The sequence below is a fragment of the Tinamus guttatus genome, unplaced genomic scaffold (genome assembly GCF_059628265.1).
Source record: "Tinamus guttatus ecotype Peru unplaced genomic scaffold, ASM5962826v1 Tinamus_guttatus_pri_ptg000197l, whole genome shotgun sequence".
In the NCBI taxonomy this organism is placed as follows: Eukaryota; Metazoa; Chordata; class Aves; order Tinamiformes; family Tinamidae; genus Tinamus; species Tinamus guttatus.
In genome coordinates, this window is record NW_028288731.1 from 106,130 (window position 1) to 127,771 (window position 21,642).

Genomic DNA, 21,642 nt, shown 5'->3' on the forward strand with positions numbered 1-21,642 from the left:
ATCAACTGATCTGTGGGGCTTTTCAGTGCCGACCATTTAAAGTTTGGTGTGTTTGGGGGGCTTTCTTCTCCGCCATAGAAGACGGAGAAAATGGGAATTTGCAGCAGCACTGCTGAGGAGATATGTGCTGAACCCCTTTTATTGACTTCTGATACGCAAGATTTAGGTTTCATCTTGCCTCTCAAGGTAGCTTTAGAAAGAGCACAGTAGGTCTTTTGACAGTCCAGCGATTGCCCCGCAGATGATCAGTCGCCTCTTTCATACGTTGCCAACTTTGAAGGGTCAGGGTACTCCTTTAGACACTTCTGAAGCTTGGCTCGCCGTTAATATCCAAGGGCAAGTAGCCCCAGCACTTGAATATTGAACGGCACCTAATTACGGAGCGCCGGCTACGCGGCAGAAATGAAAGAGGCAAAAAAAAGCAGGCGCCGGGCGCCTCAAAGGAGAGGGGGCTGCCTAATGAAGAGGGGGGAGAGGCAGCCAGCGCCGTGCGCTGGGAGGGGATGTCAGGCCCGTCGCCGAAATGGAGGAGGAATTGGGAAGGTTTGGCAGCTCCGAAGGGGATTTCCATTAGTGGGCCAGTCATCCCGCTAGCCAAGCTGTGTGGCTGTAGCCCAAGGTTTTGCCTTCCCACAATCCAGGCTCGCCGGGTGAGTCGTTACCTCACGTGCTGCTCGCCCGTGGTTGCGTTGGTGCCAGCTGTGCAGTTGGTGCTGGGATCTTCCTCACTGTGGGCGCTTTTGCTGGGATTGCACTCGTGGGGTTTTAGTTCCGTTTTGGTCTTCATTTAGCTCTTTACCCACATGTGCTAAAGACAAATCCATGTGCATATGCTAAAAGCTGACCTTAGCTTTGCAGTCGCTAATGCGTCCTAAAATATTCTAACGTATGGCTTTGCAGACTCCAGATCAATAAACCGATGGCTCTGAAATGACAGAGTGCTACGATATTCCTCTGTAATTTAAACATGATTAGCTGATGAAGGTTATGATCAATATGCCAGGGGAAGATAAATTAATTGATATCATCCTTTCAGGATGATAAGGGGCCTATTGGAGGTGGGATGTAACTAATGAAGCTGCTGCTTCATCTATACGAGCCATTTTTTATATGATGTATTCTCACTAAATCACAGTTATGCCATCATTCATTTACATGAAAAACATAAGCCATGGACCAGTTCGTTATTAAAATTGCATTCATTTGGGAAGAAATTGTGTGCTTATGCTGCTAAACAATATCTCTGCCTATTTTGAAAGTACACCCTGGCAATACCAGGCTAAATCTGGATTTTAGATACTGAGAGTGCGTAAGCACTGGAGCAGATTGCCTGGAAAGGCCATGGAGTCTTCAGTCTTGGAGATGTTCAAAATCCAACTTCACGTTGTGCTGGGCAATCGGCTCCAGATGACCCTCCCTGACCAGGGAATTGGCTGGGATTATGTCCAGAGGTCCCTCCCAACCTCAACTTGTTTGTGGTTAAACAGGAAAAATAAAGTTTCTCAGTCTTGAAGTAATAAATATGTACAAATAACCATGTGCAACATGATATTAACCCCTTTTTATAGATCTTCTTTCTATATAATGCATCTCATCACTTAAAAATAATGTTGCCATAAGCTGTGCTCCTGAGTCAGACAAATGCAGCCCAGTCAGCCTGTTACACCTGCCCTTCCTATTCTGTATACAATAGTGTTTAATGTCTTGCTATCTCATATTGCCCATAACTCTAAACTTTTCTCAACAGACATAGGCCATGGAAAATCAGATGTACAAATCAAGTGCGAGGGATTTTAAGTCTTTATCACTTTGTTTTTCCAAAGGCCTTAACCGAGTAGCAGAATGAAGTAAAATTCCAGTGCATCACAGAACAAATTTGTGAAATAATTTTTGATGTTTTTGAATTGAAAAATTATAGGAGCTGTATATGAGTTGCTGTGTTTCAGATCAATGGTTTCAATCTTATTATGAGTCTGTTAACCTGTATATGAAGACATAGTGACTGTTACCCTTCTGTGTTTGGTAAATGCTGCTTTTCTGAAGGGATTGTAGAAAACTTCTCTAAAATTTAAGTGAGCACATGTTTTGTGTGCCTCCTCCCCTCCTGCTTTGATGTTATCAATTCAGTGATGCTTAACTGGCAGTGAGTTAAGTATCTGGGGCAGTTTCATCCATGTGAAGAGCAGAGCTGGAGCCACGCATGCAGATGACTAGTGAGCTCATCACAGAAAATCACCATCTGTCATCTTAATTAGATATATTACATTCATTTTTTGGTGCAGACTTTGACAATGGAAAACTATTTAATACCTACGCCTTGTTCTTTGTTATCTGGGTCCTCCTGTGCTTTTTTTGAATAATACTAGACTTGTGTGCCCTGTGGCTTATTTGCCTGTATGTTTTTCTCCTTCCAGTTGCTCAGAAGATCGTTGCAACAAGGAAGAAGCAGCAGCTCTCAATTGGACCCTGCAAATCCTTACCGAACTCTCCAAGTCACTCGTCTGTGTGCTCTGCCCAGGTTTCTGCTGTACATATCAGCCAGGTACAGAATACAGCATGTGCTTGAAAAAGGAACTGAGAGGTTGCTTTTTCTTCTAGTGTATATGATGCCATTGCTTTTTTTGCTGCTTGGTGGGTAGTTGGCCTTTCTCTAAAAGGTGTCAGTTGAAAGCACTATTTTTTTTTAATTGGCTTGACTTTGTTTTAAGAAACTGCTGCGGTCAAGTGGTTTGGTTTTCAGTCCCTCTTTGATGGCGCTGATTATGCCCAGCAACCTGCTGCTCCCAGATGCCTGCTTGTTACAGGAGCAGGAATTGCGGTTCTACGTTTTAAAATTACCATACCACATTCTCGGTTATTATTCTCTTTCAGTTGTGAGCCTAGTAGTACCTGGTATATCTTGACACTTAGCATGCTTGAATTTCTTTACTTGCTACCATTGGGTGCAATTTTAATTATCTCTCTCTGTTATGCTCAGTTGAAATGATTCCCCTTTAATGATGATGATGTATGTTGCTAATGACTTGGAGATACTATGTGTAAAGGCAAAAAATGATTCCCTCTTGTGTGTGGCAGGAAAAGCTTGTGGTGTCGATGCCATAGGTATGGTATTTTTTTAAAAAATGTCTGGCTCATCAAAACTTTCTAATATACGTAATTTCTACCCACATATATATTAATGCTGGCCTTTGTATTTCTATGGTGATATCCTTCCCCAGTACCTTTGCTTTTCAGCATCAAGTGAGCGCACACGATCAGTGTGCACGATTTGGTCTTGTACGAGACCCATCTTTCAGATCAGAGACCTTTGAAGCCAAGCGGGTCATGTTCCCACCGTGCTCTCCTGCTCTTGGCAGATGTAGGGCTGTCATGTTTGTTCTTAGAATCTGTGGCCAGAACTGTGGCCCAGTTTCTTCATTATCAGTGTCTCAAAAATTACCAGTGTCTCCGCCACAGCAATCTGAAATGTCCAGCATTTCACCAGCTTTCTCGGCATGCTCTTTAGGCCAAACTAACTTGCCAATGATTTCTCTTCAAGTTACATTGCAGTCTTGAGCCACCTGTATGAGGTTTTGTTCAAGCTATGAATATTTTTTCCCCCACTGCAAATGTCTGTGCTTTTTGACAAGGCACTGTAATGAAGCACTTGTGGGTTTTTTTTTTGCTTGCTTGTTTTTAATGCATTTCTATTATTTGATAAGCTAGACTGTCTTTTGAAGGCCCTCTGTTTAGCTTTATATGAGAGGACTCCCTGTTCTGTTGTTTTGATAACCATTGGTCTCTACTTCTGTGACTAGTGAAAATTTCCATGTTAACTCTGAAGAAGCAGATGCCAGTTTAGTCTTGGACTTCATTACCTTGAACCGAACCTGGGTACCAACCTGACACTGAGAATTCTGGTACCTGAGTTTTCTTCTGAAGAACTCTGGCAGTTCTGGGTGCCTGTGCATAACAGTTGTTCATGTGGAACAATTTCTTCCTCTCAGTGTCACGTGTGTCTTTGGTACCAAGAAAAGTCTCCTTCAGTGGGGAGGGAGGGAACTGGCTACCACAGATATGTGGAGAACCAGGGACACTATTTCCACTGCTGATTGGAATCTCAGATTCAAGGAGAATCTAATTTACTCTGATCTTGATAGGACTTTTCAAGACTTTCTAAATAGGTGAGGGCATGCTTTGTACAAGCCAATCCATCTTTTTGTCTTGTGTTGAGGTGACTCCTCTTGTTTTTTGGAGCTTGTCCAGGTTCTTACCCAAATTCACTTTGAAAATCAAGAGGAAAAAGCCAAATGCTAGAAAAGTAGTTCCTTGCTTATGCAGCAAACTTCTTGCCAGTTCTTTACCTTGCTTGTTTTATACCTTCTTTAGCATATGGTATAAATATTTAGTAGTGACAATGACAACTTCAGCCAGTTTCATCCAAGATTGGTTTCATACCTGAGTGAAGAAGGCTTTTAGAGGCAGTCCTTACAGATGACTTCAGACAAAATGAGGTGCTTGTGTTGTTGGATCACTGTGGTGATTCAAGTCCCATAAACCCTCCAGATGACTCTTGCAGTCATGAGCTCAGGCTTTGGAGGAAAAATATAGAAGTGTTTCCTTCCTCAGTTCAGCCCTTTACACACTTCAGAGAAGATTCTAAGACTTCATACCGTAAGGGCTCTTCTGTTTGATTGCTTCAGTTTTCAAGCTATGAAATACTCGTCTGTGTGTCTGGATGCATGAATATATTAATGTCCAGGAGCCCTAGGTGATGATCACCTAGGTAACGCATCCTGCCAGAAAATCCTCTTGGATAACTATGTTTTTATCCATGTATTTCCACAGAGCTGCTTAACAAAATTTAAGAGGTTTCCTATTCCAAAGATGTGCTTGCAAGGAGGTGCTTTTTCTGTTTTCCTTTCCTGTCTGGCTTTTTTTGTGATGCATGCATGTCATGTTTACGTGTGGGTACTGCTTCGAAACCTTGGATAACTGGGATCAATGATGCTTGGTCAAGTACTTTACATCCATACGTTGGCTTTCAGCGCATTACAAAATGCATACAAAGGATTTTATCAAATGTTAGGATATCATTCATGATTGCTGATGGGCAGAGCTATTTTAATTCTGTCAACAAGGATGGTGCAATATGGCTTATATCCTACTAGTGACCAATTGATCGGTGCATTGACAAGTACTTTTGTCAACAGGTCATTCTCTGGGCTTTCTGAACACTTTAAGAGTTGGACTAAGTTGCTTTGAGAGGAAAAAGTGTTATTTGCTGCCCTGAGGAACTCTAAATGGGCCATAGGAAATCACAGCATAGTCTCTACTTTTGTTATCAACAACAAATGCACGTAAAAAGAGTGGAACAAGTCCAGTTGCTTCTGTATATGGTCTCCTCCTTGTTTCTTTTCCACCTCTTTCCCACTTTCTGTACTCTGCCCGTACTCCTCCCAGTCGTTCAAGGTATGAAATGTTTGTAGACCTTGGTGATGATTTATTTCAAAGTAGTGCAAGTTCTGCTTTCATCAGGAAGCCATAAAGGCATTTCCTTTCCCTGAACTCATTCCAGTGGGCATGGAGTGCTCTTGTGGAGTTGCATCTCTTGGCATAGCAGAAGGGTTTCTTGGTTATACTGACAGTTTAAGATGCTGACTAGTGCTAATACCAACAGCTGCAAGTAACTCCTGGTTTTGCCCAGGCCCTGGAAGTGGAGGTCACAGTTGCAGAAGTCACGAGGCTGCCCAGGTGGGCACTGCCTTCAGCTTTGTGTGCTCTGCCAGAGCTCAACACGCACCAGAGTGATGTACCCTATTTCTGGTAACCTGAATGTGTGCCTAAAACCTCCTGGCTGCTGTTTAGGTTCAAGCCCCCTGTCAGATGAGCGTGATGGTTTGAGGCCTCTACCTAGGAGCACCCAGCAGTGCCATCATATTGGTGGGCTACAGCTTTGAAAGTGAAATGAAGGAATATTTACCAGTGACTAGACTTCTTCGAAACCCATGGGCTCCATGTACTTTCATACTTGCTGCTTTCCCTGGAGCTCAGTTGTGCTGCTGTTCTGTGGTGAGAAGAGATTGCAGGGCCAGGTTGTCTTGCCGCGTACGCTTGTACTTCACTACGTACGCCTGTAGTACAGGGGCTCTGCCCTCTGTGGAGAGGGGTCTTCAACACCCCACCTTCCATGCTGCTAGATCCGGGCATGACGAAAGCGTGTGGGTTCACCTCTGCTGTGATTACACATGTGGATTGCAGCCCAAAGAAAAGCGTTTATTGGTTAGCGGCTTCACTGTCTTAAGAGGTATGAGTTATACCTGAGAGGGGTAGGGAGCTTAATATATGTATTACTAAATTATAGCTCAAATATTGCTGTCACATGAGATAACTCGCTCTTTTCTGTTGAAAATCTGTAAATGTGGTGCTTGTGCTTGCACAATACTGCAAGACTGCCCCAATATGTAAAATAATACATAAAAGTGCAGTCCGTTTAATCATCCATCTCTTTACCGTATATGGATCCTGACTCTGGATAAGCACTGAATAGGAGGCACCATTACAGTCTGGGAACATTTAGGGTGACCTATTCTGAGGAAATATCTGGGCATTTGAATAGAGGAGACTGCACTGCTTAATCAGTTTTTTGTTCTGCTTGAAGAAGGTTTTTGTTTTTCTGTGCAACAGTAAAACAAGAATAAAGGTCAAGCCCCATATTTCATACCATTGTAAGATATGTTGTGATGCTTTTCTATCTACAGGATAATTTCTAAAAAAAAAAAAAAACCCCTTCACTCAGTTGTGTAGTTTTGCACACTGCTTGTGTGTGTATACACGTGGTTACCTTCTTCAGAATTCAAATGTTAAAGCTCAGTGCATCTGTAGGTTACGCTTTCCTCCTTTCTCTATAGTCACTTGACCACAGTTCCAGTCTTGTGGTTTTTTGTTTGTTTGTGTGTTTACACCTACTATTATCTTTTTCTAAGGTCTCTCTCTTCAGGTCCAGACGTGATCTTTCAGTGTTGCAAAGCAGTTGCTGCCAGGATAGCAATGAAGTCTCTTGACGCGTTTTATTAATGAAACGTTATTAAACTTCAGAGATTTTTTTTTGACTTTGCCAGTCAAAAAAAAAAGAAAAAAAAAAAAAGCCAAATAGATTCTCTTGGTGCTCTGTCTGTTTTTCCTTAGCTGTTGTTTCTGTCTTCTACCTTGCAGTTACAAGGAGGAAAAATGCTAAAGCTTCTGATAGAGCCAAGTTCTACTATGTCCTAAAGGATGGGATTAAAGTGCTAATGTGGGAAAACAGAGCAGACTATTTGGTGTTTTGAGGGAAAGCTAGTCTTACCAAAATCTCAGTGTTTGCCTAGGCCCATGCTTCAAATCTGCTGTCAGTTTTGTGTCCCAGGCACAGGGGCAGTAGCATGGCAGCACACTTGAAGATTTCTCTCTTATGCTGAGGCAAGGAGTAAACAGTTTCCTCTAAAATAATATACAACATGTGGTTGTATATGACCAACATGGCTTGAGTAAATTGGACTCCCAATGGTAATATTTTCAGATGATAGACTGAGTTAATAGGACATTCAGTAAAAATATTGTATAGGACCTAGTGAAGAAAAATGTGTCCTTATGAGAGCATTTTCCAAGAGACTTCCATATCACTGGAGAAAGATGCTTTTCCCTCCTCACTCCAAAAACAGAAGATGCTAAAACCAAAGGCACATTGTCATACAGTATAAAACTTGTGCTTTTGATCATGGCTTAATTTATTCCAGCTGACTCCCTGAAGCTCTTAATATCCTTTATACCTTTTAGATGCAAGACCTTGCATCCATTCCTCCTCAAGCAGTGGCCAGAGATGATTTCTCTGGAGGATATCCTGTTGTTTCTAGAGAGCAAAAAGAGTCTTTTCATATTGGGATACTTGTTAAGAATTTAACTTCATTCCTTGAATTTTTTACAGTATCAGTCTCTGTGGCAGGAGATATAAGCCCATGTAGATACTAAAAGTACACATTTTTAAACTGAATTATTGGCAGTTTGCACAAAGTACGTACAAGAAATGAGTATATCCCTGAAATTAAAGACTTTGAAAGATATCCGTAACTGTGTGTTGAAGGTCAGTGACCATCAGGCCATCTAGATTGCTGGCAGGATGAAAAAAAATAGACTTGTACAGAGTATGTCCAGAAGTCTTTTAGCATGTTGGAAAATGGACCTGCTGCCTTAAGGTCAGAAAATCCTGTCACTCTAGAAGGCCAAACAGGGGTGTATAAATGGTTCTGTATCCTACACGGATTCATTTGCCTGAGTTTGTCCCCCTTGCTGTGATTCTGGTAAGAGCAGAGATTCACAGAAGTGGCTCTTTATGCCAGTATCTCAGATATGCTCGTTTCTTGAGGGCAACTTAGTGTAAAAACTCGATTGAAAAGGTAATGTGAAGCTGTGTGATACTCTCATGTGTATTTGAGCACTTATTTGATTGGTTTTGATTGCTGCAAACTTGACCGATTTGTCGACACTCGGCAATTGAGTTCATATTTGTTGCACGCTGGGTAACATGTCGTGGAAGGAAGGTTGTTCTTCGGATTCACCGACTTGATTTTTATGGCTTTGGACAAATGTTAAGTTCTGTGAATTATAGCTATTGCCATGTGTCCTAAACTCCCTACTTCACTTCAGTGAACTTGTTATTAAACTCTTGCATACTGATTGCAGGAAACGGCTTTCTGCGGTCTTAATATGGCACGGTCCCTAGATTTTCATCCGGTGCAAACAAACAGCCCGACGAAGACCGCTCAGCCTTTTGTTTCTGTCAGCAGCGCGCGAGGTTCCCACGTTACCAGGAATATGGTTTCCAAGTACTTGTCTGGTTGCGTTTTCCATAGCTGCTGTCTGTGCAGGCTGAAGCTTGAAAGTCATGTCAGAGCTCATTCTGGTCAAACCCATTCTCTTTATGCCGGCATTTCAGAGTAGCCACATGGTTTTATATGTTTACTATAAGCATTGGTGCCCTGAGTAAGAGTTTGACCTTTAAGTATTGGTAGCCATCCTTTTGTTTTGTGGAAATCCTGAAGTTTTCCACTTTGAAGCCTTTTATCGCAACAGATTTTACTTTTTCCTGGCAGCGAGTTTCATACGGCTTCTTTTGAAACCACGCAGTCATTTTTATTTACAAGGTCAGAAACGCAGGGAGGGTAGGTATGTGCAAAGAGAAGGCATTGCCTGCAGGACTTGTTCTGTGCAAGGGTCTGTCTTTGGGGATTAGAATGCCTGACCTTCTGTGCTGAGTTTCATCTCTTTAACACCGGTAAATACATGTAGGTGTACAGCTTTCCCTTTAGGAGTTACTCACTCCTGGAAAACAAATCACTTAATTTGGGAGACAGTATGTCAGCACGATGAGCATGAAAGGATGCTGTAAGACGCCAAAAGATTAAAAAGGTAGAATTTGAGGGATTAATTTATATGCTCTGTCTGGGAAATGAGTGCTTGAAGTATAAATCTGTTATCTCTTTTTAGTTAACAAAAAGAAATGCATGCAAAGACACATATTTGGGAAGTTGGTCAATGTCGTGTCATGGAATGTAGCTGTATTCTTTTATTTCCAACTGTCTATGGCTCAAATCCTGCTACCAACTTACAATACTTGAATCATTTCTTGCCTTTTTCCTGCCCTTTCTGTGTAACCTTTCTTCTTTCTTCTAGCTTTCCTATTGCGTTACCATCTTTTTTTCTTCCTGTGATAAGACTTGTAACTGCATGGATTCAATTCTAAATATTTTAGATCCTTCTTAAGCTTGCTTGCTTTCTCTGGATTTTTCCTGTCCCTTCATTTTCCCCCCGGTTCCAGTTGGGCTCCTTTTTGAAGCGGGCAGTAGGTCTCCGCTCTAATCTGAAAGCTCTTCCTTGCTTCTCCCAGCCTCCTGGCTTTCCTTCTCTAAACGCTATTTAGTAGTTGCTGAGTTTCCAGCTACTCTATTCCTATACGTACTTTTGTCAGCTGCATTTTAAGGCTCCCCTGCTACCCTCCTCATCTTTGCTATGTCAAGTGCTTTGTCTACTGATTTTCCAAAGTCTGTGGCTGTTTGAACTTGGGTGAATTTTTGGTAAGCACTTGAACAGTGTCCTGGTTACGTATGTTTTTATCTTGTGGTGGTTTTGGGGAATTATTTGCTTTAATGTGAGAGCTTTTTCTACGTTTCTTTGGAAAGATAATCTCTAATTTCCATAGGTTCAGTGTCTGTCTTCACACAGGTCATTTACTATCTTACATGTTTAGTGCATTACTTGGTATCTCAGCAAGGTGCCATAGAGAGAGGGAAAATGAATGCAGGGTAAATTAAGGTCATTTGTTCCCACGCAGAATTGCTCATTCCTCACTTGTGTTACTGAATACTAAAAATGGGCGTCACGGCTCTCGTTCTTTTAGCTCCTTTGTCTTATAGTCTTGGGCCAGCTCCAAATTCTGCTTGCAACTTGCTCTGTGCACTCGAAAATGCAGAAGGTTTCCTGGCTTCCTGACAGCCACTTTTTTTTTCTTTTTTTTGTTGTCCATCAGAAAGTTCACTTGTTATAATCCCTATCCTGTCATCCAGAAATGAGATGAGTATCTTGTTATATATGGAGAAACTGTGACTTTGATGTACCTGGTATTTCTCTCAGCATTGATTGGCCTTCTAGCTCAAACATCAGCTCCTTGTTTCTTACCTCTTTCTACCTTCCTTTCCTTGAGTAAAATAAAGGAGAGGAGAAAAAGGAAGGGGAGGAAACAAATTTGGAAAGGCTGAAAGAGAAGAGTTGAAATCCCAGCAAGTAAGTTCAACTGGATGGTGTGAGGAAGGATTGCTTCACTGGTGACTTGACCGTGGTGCCTACACTGGTCTCCAAGGTTTATTTGAGAGGTGCCCGCTGATGCCTTCCAGCAGGACTATCTCCTTCCCATCCCGTGGCAGCTTCGGGTGTGTGTAAAACCAGCCACCAGTGCAGGAGCGTGGTAGGAAAATAAGTTCCTCCTTTTCCTTTTAAGCAACTTCTCTTCGGACATCCCGACAACATGCTCTCTTCTCCTCCTTACTTCTGTTAGGAAGCCTGGCCATTCCAAGATGTGCTCCTTGACTTTCTTGTGAGCATCGTAGACCTTTTTGTCCCTTTATATGATACCTCGAGTCGTTGTCAAGACGCTTTGCGCGCTGCTCCCCTCCTGATGTGGTTGTCTACAGGGTGTTCAGAGCTCTCCATCCTCACCCCACCTCAGCACCAAATACTGAAAATGTCCCCCTCAAAGCTTGCATTGGATCTGATGGGGGAAAAAAGGACGTTTTTTCCCCCTACAAGTTATTTCTGCATCTTTTTTATTTTTTTTAACGCTAGTTTGTGTTAGCCAGTACAGAATGAAGTTAAGCTTTTGTGATATTCGTCACATTTTGTTCCTTTCTGTCTGCTACCCTCTCCTTTCTGCTGTTAGTCAGTTATTGCATCATTTCATTAGTTGTTTTATATGTGTACTCAGTGGTTATAATTTGCCTCTTATGAGACTTTGCAATAACTTTACAATTTTGGCTACTTTGAATTGGAATATTTTCCTTTAAAGTTTTGTATTGTTCTATCAGTGTTTGTTATGCCCTCTGTAGATTTGTTAGCAACTAGTTATCGTTATAGTAGCTGTTTCGCAGCTTTGAACTCTTGATTTTCTTGATTATTTCACTGTGAATTGCTGTCTCTGGACAAGGATAGTCCAGCTATAAAGTTATGTAGCACTAGCTATTTTTTCTTTAGTTTGAGGCAGAATTTGCTGTGCCAATTTAAAAAATGGGAAAAATATAATTTGTAGCCTTTTCACAATTGCTTGCCCTGCTAATAAAACAGATGAAATTCTGTTTATTCTATTAAGGTTACATTATATAGAATGAAAATGGGCCTGCCATATGAACAGAAATACCTAATTGTTTTTTCTTTTTCAAAAATAACGGCAGCAAAAAAATATGTATTTCAAAGGCTTGGAATGGAAACGTGTGTAAAAGTGGCAGTAGGGCAGGCCTGCTATTTTCCTGAGCTGAGGGTGCCGATTTTGGATATCGGGACTAAATAAGATACAGCTGTGGATTGTAATTTCTTGAAAGCAGTGTATCACTGTTTAAAACTAACTTTAATCCTTGCAGACCAGTAATGGAGGAGGGAGTTTAAGTGATTATTCCTCCTCTGTCCCATCAACTCCAAGCACCAGCCAGAAGGAGCTACGGATTGATGTTCCTCCCACTGCCAACACACCAACACCTGTCCGTAAACAGTCCAAGCGCCGGTCCAACCTTTTCACGGTGAGTGAGCCAAGGAAGACAACGTTGCTGTGTTTTAAGTAGTACTTGGTGGTGAAGGACTGAGCTTCCTACTTGCTGAGCTGAGCTGGTCTCGTCCAAACAAAAGTGTTGAGATGCATCTACAGGTTTGAAACGCAAAGCGTCTTAGAACGGCCATGGGGCTCTTCGTTTGAGGACTTAAACAGAAACTAAATTATTTATTTACTGGGAATTTCAGTGAAACAAATCAATTGGTGGTTGAATTCTGGTACACTTGACCTGAATTCACAGGCCTGCCTCGGTTCTCTGCTTCAGCTTGCCTCGTCCTGTGATCAGGGAGAAAACTGGGCCTCTGCTCCCCACGCTGGACCTTGCACGAAAGAACACGTCTGCCCTGAGCTTCCTTAATGAAGCGTCTGAACTTTATAAGGAGGTCTCAGTCGATGTTTGCCAGGGGAATCCTGTGCAGTAGTGGAAAACATAGCTATTTGCCAGTTTTATTACTACACAGTATCAGTTCACTTGTCTTTTCTAGGGCTAAAAGATGTGATGGGGATGAAAATGGCTTTGTTTCCTCCTAAACTGTCTAGTTTTGGTTTCCCTGAGAAACAAAACATAATAAATAGCTTGCCTGACTCCTGATGACAGATTAGGCACATAGGAAAACTGAATAAATCTTTGACTGATTATGTCCTTATTTGAGCAGTTTTACCAAAAGATTTGTGATGGTGCTGCATGTATAACAGTGGTGCTGCAAACAGGCTTTTGACACCATTTTAATATTTTTATAACAAACATAGCATTCCTTTGGGCTGGTATATATGTTCCTTGCCGCTGTACCTACGCCAGTCATGGTAGAAAGCTGCATCTACTCTGTCATTGTGACAAAAATTATATTTTGTATTCCAAAGACACTGTCGTGTTTACTTCCCAGAGGTAGCTCACTCCACCAAACTAATGAGACTCCAAAATTTGATCTGTAGGCCTTGAGCGAATAAATAAGCTCATTGTGGGTTTGGAGTTTGGAGTGGCAGTACAGCGTTTCACAGATCACGTCTCATCTGCCCCTCTTGTGAGCGATATTTTGATTAAAAATTACAGCTCTTAAAATTCCTACAAAGTAATTTAAATATATTTGTCATTAATTTTAGCAGCAGAACATGCAAAAATGAGTGGTATCCAAAAGTCTGTCAGGATTCAGCACTGGCATTTCGTAGTGACTTCATGGATATATTTTTCTTCACCCTTATTATGGGAATACTTGTCCCTGTCTCAGAATCCTCGTGGGTTATTAACTCCACTAGATGTCAGTGTCATCCTAGGAACGGGAAGCAGAGCAATAAATTTGGAAACGGTCAGAACGGAGGAGTGCTACCACTTCTGTCAAAAGCATTTGCCAACCATTTCTTGTCTTAAGTAAGCGTGAAATGCAAGGAGGGCTGTTTAGATGTTTGGAAAACTAGGGGCATTTTAATTTTGAACAGGTCTAAATTTGAGAGCGTGAACGAAGAGAAACGTATGTGTCTGCAACTGAGGACAAGGTTGGAAAAAGGTTTTAGGGCAGCTGTATCTGCTATAAGCAAATAGACTAATTCGTAATCATGTATAGCTTAGTGTGAGAACCCAGCGTGCAAACAGGAGAAAATGCTGACCACTGTTGTCTGTTATCTGGGGGAAAATGGGAAAAATAAGTGCTGTGGTTATAAACAAAATAATTTTTGTCTGTTAGGAATTAATGTTGTCTGTCAAGATCTGGGCATATCGAATGTTGTTTAATAAGCTGCTGTGCAATGCAAATGCTGAAGTGTTAGCTCTGACTCTGCTGTAACATGGATTTTGAGCCGTGTCAGTCAGGTTGGAACCTGGAATTGTGCAACTGAACTAATAATGACCTGTACATCTGGTTACGTGTCGTTAGAAGCAGAGAAAGAAGTTGAAAATATTGTGTTGTGCAGCTCTGGAGGTCTTTTGCTGTGCTCATTCATTAAACTGTTGCTAGGATCTCTCACCTAAGTTTCCGTTGTAAATGTGAATCCCCTTGTTCTCTAGGGGATGCATTTAGCTTTCTCCATGAAGCTTTTCTAGTTTTGGAAGAAAATGGGGTTAGGTAGCAAACAGATGTGGTTGTCTTAAATCTGTCATGGTGTTTGAGTGGGAACAGGGTTGGAAACTTAGTGATGTTAATGATTAAGTGCATTATATACAGTATCTTATCTTGATGATTTCCCTGGCTAGGAATATTTTTTGTCAAGGAATTGTTGCAATAGCTGACTTTCCACTTCAGTGATAAAAATAAAGCAACAAATAATGCAGGAGGGTTGCCATGTGTTTTATGCCTGGTAGTACAGGAAGAACTGAATAATAGTGTATAGCAGAGATGAGAACTTAAGATGCAAATAAAGTAAACTTCAGTAAAGAACTGACTGTAACAACTTTTCTAGTTACACGTGGAATGGATGAGCTGCTGGTACAGCAAGATGCCTCTCATCTTAGATTCAGTAGTGCCTATCTTTGATGATATTTAAATTGCAGGAATTATTTGTTTTGTTAAAATGACCCTCCTATCTCAGGATCTAATAGAGGTTCAGTATTCTTATATTTTCATTGTCTGGTCTGATGGTACCAGGGTCTAGTCCTGACCAAAATCTCCTGTTCCCCTATAGAAAGGTGCTGCTGTTGCAGTTTGCTCCAATAAACACTGGAGCCTGATACCATTTTCCTCTTGAAAAATCTCTGCGTGCTGTGATTGCAAGCAGCTTTCACAACTTAGCTAGCAAACTCTCGGGTCTCTGTACTCTCAGCACTTGACAACGTTTTGTATGTATTTACTTCCTTTCTGTGTGCAGCGCGTTATTTCCCGATGCAGTTACTTTTTTATGGCATAGAAAATGTGGTTTTCTTTTTTTCTAATTCAGTTCATAGATATTTAGTTTAGCTTTTCAGAGACAGGATCCTTTCTTAAAAAAAGAAAAAAATCAAGTCAAATAGAAAGAAACATTCAAGTTGACAACTTCCCTCCCAAGGAGTTGGCGACCATCATTGAGTTTCTTTAAAATCTGTCACTTCCAGCCGCTTCGCCCTATTGACGCTTTGTTTTGTGTTTTATTATGGGGAAGTGGCACTTTCAGATTCAGAAACCCGTCTTGAAGGAAGAGGGACAATAGTTATCTCGAGCGCTGGGTTTCATCCCTCCCACTTGTTTTGCTTGCTTTCATTTATTCTTTGTTTAATTCCCGGGCATGTCATTCCTTGCCCCTAACCATAGTAACTGGTGATAGGAGCCTGCTCCCGGCGGAGCTGCCGAAAGCGCAGGTTTCCCGCTGCGCAAATGTGTTGCTCAGGATGGTGTTAGGTGAAGTCTTCCTCCGTGGGGTTTTGCCTTCCCCTTTTCTTGCCCTTGCCTCCTGAGGCAACTGCTCTGGGCAATTCTATTCCCCCTGTGCTTTGGCCCAATGAACGGGACAATCTGGAGAGTGGATGTTTTAATCTGGCTCTGAATTTCACTGTCTTTCAACCCTCTCTTTAAGCTACTCTGAAAAGTCAAAGTCCCTCTCTGGTGTTGCTTGGGTTTCTGTTAACTTTCCGTAGGCCTCATGAGCATATTTATTGCATACGGCGTGAGGGATTTGAAAAGCACACAAAAAGGTTACCCCCATATTTCATATTGTGCGAGTAATGTTCCCATTGAAAAGAAATGGAGTAAAGTTGTCACTTGTCAGTTGGGTTATTAAAGAGGCCTGTGCTTGGATTTTTTTTTGTTTTGTTTGTTTGAATAAAATAAATCTGTCAGCGTCATTACGTGTGTCCATTCTTCTATGAAGATGGACCACAAACTCAATGTCATCTTAAAATTTCTGGATAACTTCCTAAACTCATGCAGAAAGCCTTGGGTGTCCCTACTGCAAAGTCAGCTCTTGTGGCAGAGCCTGCCAAGCAAAGGCAGTTGAGTTCCTGAAAATTAATTTTCCTTTCTTTCTTTCTTTTTTTTTTTTCCTCACTGCATATAGATAACTTTTATTCAGGATCAGTCACTCCCAAATTCTTAAAGTTCAAACTTTCCAATCAGCTGAAAGTAGTATTTTTAAAAAAAATTAAAATCAGCGTGATCAAGGCAGCAGTATCAAGTCACACTTGATGTGATTGATTAATTGAGTTAGATACAGGGATGTATTAGGTTTCCTTAGGGAGAACTGAGAGGCTTTATTCTTCTTTGGACCTGCTAGGAGGAACTTCAGCACCATGTCTTCTGATCTGTTGGGTCCTCAGGCAGTGAATTTGGAGCTCCCTGAGACTAAACGCCATTTTATTTTAAACAAGTGGACAGTGAAGGCCAGAGACGGTGTCTTAGATTGTAGATGGCCAGATGTGGGTTCCTCTAGCTTCTTCACATCCCTCCTAGAGCAGTATCAGTGTGTCCAAATATATATATATATATATATATATTTAATTGCTGTGGGATGGGGGGAAAAAGCATGTTCTACGTGAACTGCCATATCTAACAGTGTGCAAACTTTCTTTTGCTCTGCAGTCTCGGAAAGGGAGTGACCCAGACAAAGACAAGAAGGTCCTGGAGAGCAGAACGGATAGCATTGGAAGCGGCCGTGCAATCCCAATTAAACAGGTATGCTACAATACAGCCGTGTCTATACATGTATTTTTTGCTTTCCCTAGTTGGGGGAGACACCTCAGGTCTTGAGCGCGCCAGCGCTGGGCCTGTGCGCCCGGGCTTGTTTGATGTGCTCTGCTGATGAATGTGGAAGTCACTCACTTGACATCAATTAGGAGAGGTTCCTGTGTGTATTAAAATGGGATCATTAGAATAAGAAGAGGGAAAATGTGACAACAGGCCTAATGAAGTGCAGTCTGCCGGCCTGCATATGGAGCGCGTTTCTAGGCTGCGCCGGCTTCAAAGCCGCCCTTTGTAGCGAGCGCTTTGATTGGGCCGGTCGCCGCCAGCCGACAGGGGGAAATGGGCTCGCTGCACAAGGGCCCCTTGTGATCGCCGCAGTAGCCTGACGCGGCCCTAATTTGCTGTCGCAGGCGGACATCTGAACGCGGTCGCGGGCTGCTTTGCAACAACGAGGCAATTAGTTGTGATAATCAGAGCCGGTGTGTCAGCTGCGCGCTCTTGTTTGTAATTTGCTAATGAAGGAATTGTAACTTTGATTAGGTTCAGTTTCATTTAGGCCTTATTATATAAGAGAGCGTTTACAGCTGTAATGTGTGGCCTTAATTAAACTTCCCCATTACACAACAGGCCTCAACTTGGCGGATTTGTTTGGGTCTGTTTTCACTAGCCAAGATACACTTTCATTAGCCCAGCAAAGCGGCTGCTAAATTGTTGCTGCAAGTGCTGCTTTGCAAGGCACGGGCAGTGCTGGAAGCTGGTGCAGAGCATTTGGGTGAAGGAGACCATTTGCCTATTTTCAAATTAAAATCTCACGATAGTGGAGCAGTGGAGAGCGCCGGGCTGAGCGTTTGCATGGGAGGCTTCACAAACAGCCTCGATAGAGGGGCTTGTGAACATTTCCTATGAGCTGCAGTGCTGGACGTGGCATGAATGCTGGGGCAAGGTAGCTCATTTTCTTATTGTGTAAGTATTTTTGGGGGTTGCTTTCGTGCCTCTTCATGGGCCACTTGCTTCCTGGGTTGCTTCTCAACCTCTTCCTCAGTCCCTGCCTCATCTTGTTAGATAGCTGTGGTTCTCTTGCTTTATTTTTTGGGGAGAGAGATTAGGGATCAGGGACTTTGCACTCTTAAATTGTTGTAGTGATTTTTTTTTTCTTTCTTAAAAGGCAGATAAAAGGCTTTTTATTATTTATTTAATTCTGTTTTGCATCATCAGAGAGCAAAACTGCTGTCATCTCCATGAATTGGTAGTAGATGCATTTTAATCAAACACACTGCAATTTGGAGTAACAGTTTGAATCCAGTTAAGCAATGTGCTTGGCACTGTGCTCAGGGCAGGAGTTTTTCAGGCTTTCAGAACAAACTGAATTTTTTTTCTCTAGCTTTTGCATGGCATGAGGGGGATTAGACTGGCTAGACTTTTTTGAGGCTAGTGCTAATTAAACAAAAGTGCCTGTAAATGCAAATGCAAGTGGAAATACTAAGGCGTAAACTTAGCAGTGTTGGTCCAAAATGTACATACTGTTCTCTTCTACAAATATGCTGTGTGAAATGAATTTGATTAAAAATACACCTGTAGGAAGCCTCTCTTGGAATACTTTTACAAAGACTAAAGGAATGCTGCCACATTGGAATAAAATACTTCCATCCATCATCCTGAATATGTCCATGAAAAATTTTCCTTCCTTCCCTTACTTTGCGTTGCTGCAAAGCATATATACCATAGTTCATCTGTCCTGTTCAGGACGATGAGTCTTTCAGGAATGTGTGCTTGTCTTAGTAATCTCAGTTGTGGAAACTTCCTTCTGCCAGGTATAAGCAACTACTCAAACTATTTGAGAAGGTCTTTTGTTGGCAGCTCTATCCTGTTCTTTGGGGAGCTGGAAGAGGGAAGGTTGAGTGGCCTGTAATGATGTGGGGTTGCTGCTGTCAGTAGTATTTTGCACCATGCTCATGCATTTATTTTGGAGCTCATAATTTTTCTGCTTTATAAAAAGCCTTCAGTGAAGATCAGAAGACAATCATCATCTGGCATTTGAAACAAAGTAAGATGCAGTTGAAAAAGTACTGTTTGGAGAAAAGATGCTTCATAAAGTAGAAAAAAGCAAATCATGCTTCTGACCCAGGGCAAATGAGTGTTGGGTATGCTGAAGTTTTGGGGTTTGGTTTGTTTTTTTCCTGGGCATTATTCATTGCTAGGAAGGTGATGGAAGGGAACATAGAATCACAGAATGCTTAAGGCTGGAAAGGACCTTCTAGAGGTCATCTAATCCAACCCCCCTGCACACGCAGGGTCACCTAGAGCACGTGGCACAGGACTGCGTCCAAGCGGGTTTGGAAGATCTCCAGAGAAGGAGACGCCACAACCTCTCTGGGCAGCCTGTTCCAGTGCTGTCACCCTCACTGTTTAAAAAAAAAAAAAAAAAAAAAAACCCTTCAGTTAACATGGTATCATCCAATGTAATTCCTATGTAATTGTACTATAATTTGGCTTAAGGAATGGAGGAGAGGGGGAAGGGAAATTATTCTTAGATTTTTTTTAAAAAAGCAAGTAAAGGAACATGTTCTCAATTGATGTCCACTTTGACCTTCTCACCTACTTCAGGTATTTTTCCTATCGAAATATATATATATATATATATATATACACACACACACACTAGTTTGAAGTGGACTTTGATTACCAGCTGTTTTGTTTCAAGCTTGCGTCTCTGACCACGGGACAAGGTCCCCTGAACATGGAGCTCGTTGTCTACCCGCGCCTGTTAGGGCAGATCTAAGCAGTAGCTCGTGGGCTCTGCTGCCGTTGTGTTGAACTCCCAGCCCGCCTGGGATCTTGCTGGGCTCTGCCAGTGCGAGGCGTTGGGAAACTTCTCTGAGCTCATAGGAATTCCTGTAGGGAACGTGGTGTCTTTCTGCATTTTAAGGATTTACAGTGAATGAGACAGATGTGAGAAGGAACCTAAAATTTTAATAAACTACTACTATGCTGGTGTGGGGGTAATATTTTTCCATAGCAAACCCCTTCCATCTTGGTATATTTTGATGGCAGATAAATAGTTGGTGGCCAGGAAGAAAAATCCATTCTAGGGAATTTCAGTGCAGATGGCAGTTTTCACACTTATGCTGTGGAAGAGCTATGTCATGGTGGTATTTGAAGATTTATTTTTTCTTTCTTGGACTTTCATCTCCCTGTCTTCCATAAGCCCAAAAGTCACCTTGCTACAGTCGTCCATACTGGAACCAAGGGTAACCTCCAGGGCTAGGAAAGGTCCTGGAACTGCAGGGCTGTCATTTAAGGAACTGAGGAGTGTGATGCCTTTGCCAGCCTCGTGCACGTAGTCTTTCACTTTGCCTTCAGGACATCTTTAAAAGCATATAGCGATTTGGCCTTAATATCTGTTGTCATTCCTTTTTTGATTCTCTATAGGTTCTTACACTGTGTGTATCACAGTAATGCCTTTTAAGAGCTGCTGGCAAGATGGTGCTTCTGGTGCAAGGCGAAAAAACACCTTGCTAAGCTGGTGGATGCTGATGAGCGAGTCAGTGGTGTTGGTTGTTGGAACTTATTACAAGATATCCTTGGGTGGGAGGAAAAATACAACCATAGCAAAGTTAGGGTTGAAACTCTAATACTGTCAATTTGGGGGTGTCTGTTCATTTCCTCTAAATGTTCCTAGCAAAAGATAATTTTAAAAAATGTAATAAAAGTCTTAATGTTCAGATACTGAAGCCAAAGGCTTGTATATAACAGTGTATTCCTATTGTCAGTAGGTGGTTCCTAGAGCCTGCTGAAAATGGTATTTCTCAGTGCAGAAACTGGATAATCGAAGATTGGAAATGTTCTGTTTTTGATGACAGAATGTGGGATCTCTTCTGGGATAGAGGATACAGTAAGGGGGAAGGTGGAGTTGATAAGAGCCAGGTACGTTTGTGTGGTGGGGAGGGAGCACAACGTGACAACATAGCTGTTGAGAAGGGGAGCTTTCTAGGAAGTCTGGAAATCCCAGATGGGATGAGTAACGGATCTGAACGTCAGTGACAAAGCTTTCCTAGCTCAGGTGTGCGTTGCTGCTCTCAAACCAGTGTAGTTATGCTGCTGCGTTTCGTAAGTGGGGATTTTTTTCTATGTATATTTAAAATTCTGTGGGTGTTTACAGGTTGTAACTGTACTCCTAGAGAACATTTTCCCCTTACAAATTATAATTCTATGTTACAGCCTGCCTTTGACACAAATGCCACCCCTATGGCTACTAGAGTTACACTGTGGGTTTGGCAGAGGAGACTTTGGCCTAAGCCAGGTTAGCCCGGGTTATGCCATGACAAGGCATAGCAAGGTGTCCTGCAGAGCCATCTGCACAGGCATTCAGTGGATCATTTAGTCAAGAGAAGCAGAGGCTTATCCCACTCCTTAATTCCTAATTTCTTTCCCCAAATTCCAGATAGTTTGGGGAAAATAGGTTTAGGGAAATTGTTAATGGACTCCTGTCTCTGTGAGGAAATACGTTTCTCCTTCATGGCTTTTTCCTTATCTGGACACACTGTGGCTTGAAAGTGTTAATCTTATTTTCTATATCCTTCCTAAATGTTAAAAATCACTTTTCACTACAGTGCTAAATATGGTTTTATTGGCCAAAGCCGTTTTAAAGCTGTCCTGAACAACCTTCTTATTCCCAGCAGAAATGCAGGACGCAAGCAGTGCCAACTGAGTGTGTATTTAACACGTCTGTGCTAACTT

General features: G+C 41.9%; 1 protein-coding gene across 1 annotated transcript in view; it reads left to right on the top strand.

The window, feature by feature from the left end:
• The window catches only part of AGAP1 (ArfGAP with GTPase domain, ankyrin repeat and PH domain 1), a 254,411-nt gene that overhangs the window by 80,485 nt on the left and 152,284 nt on the right, over positions 1 to 21,642 (top strand). Inside the window, exons 7-9 of the mRNA XM_088523675.1 lie at positions 2,415 to 2,542; positions 12,141 to 12,296; positions 16,804 to 16,896. Coding sequence (XP_088379801.1) covers positions 2,415 to 2,542; positions 12,141 to 12,296; positions 16,804 to 16,896 — 377 coding nt within the window. The remainder of the gene's footprint in view (positions 1 to 2,414; positions 2,543 to 12,140; positions 12,297 to 16,803; positions 16,897 to 21,642) is intronic.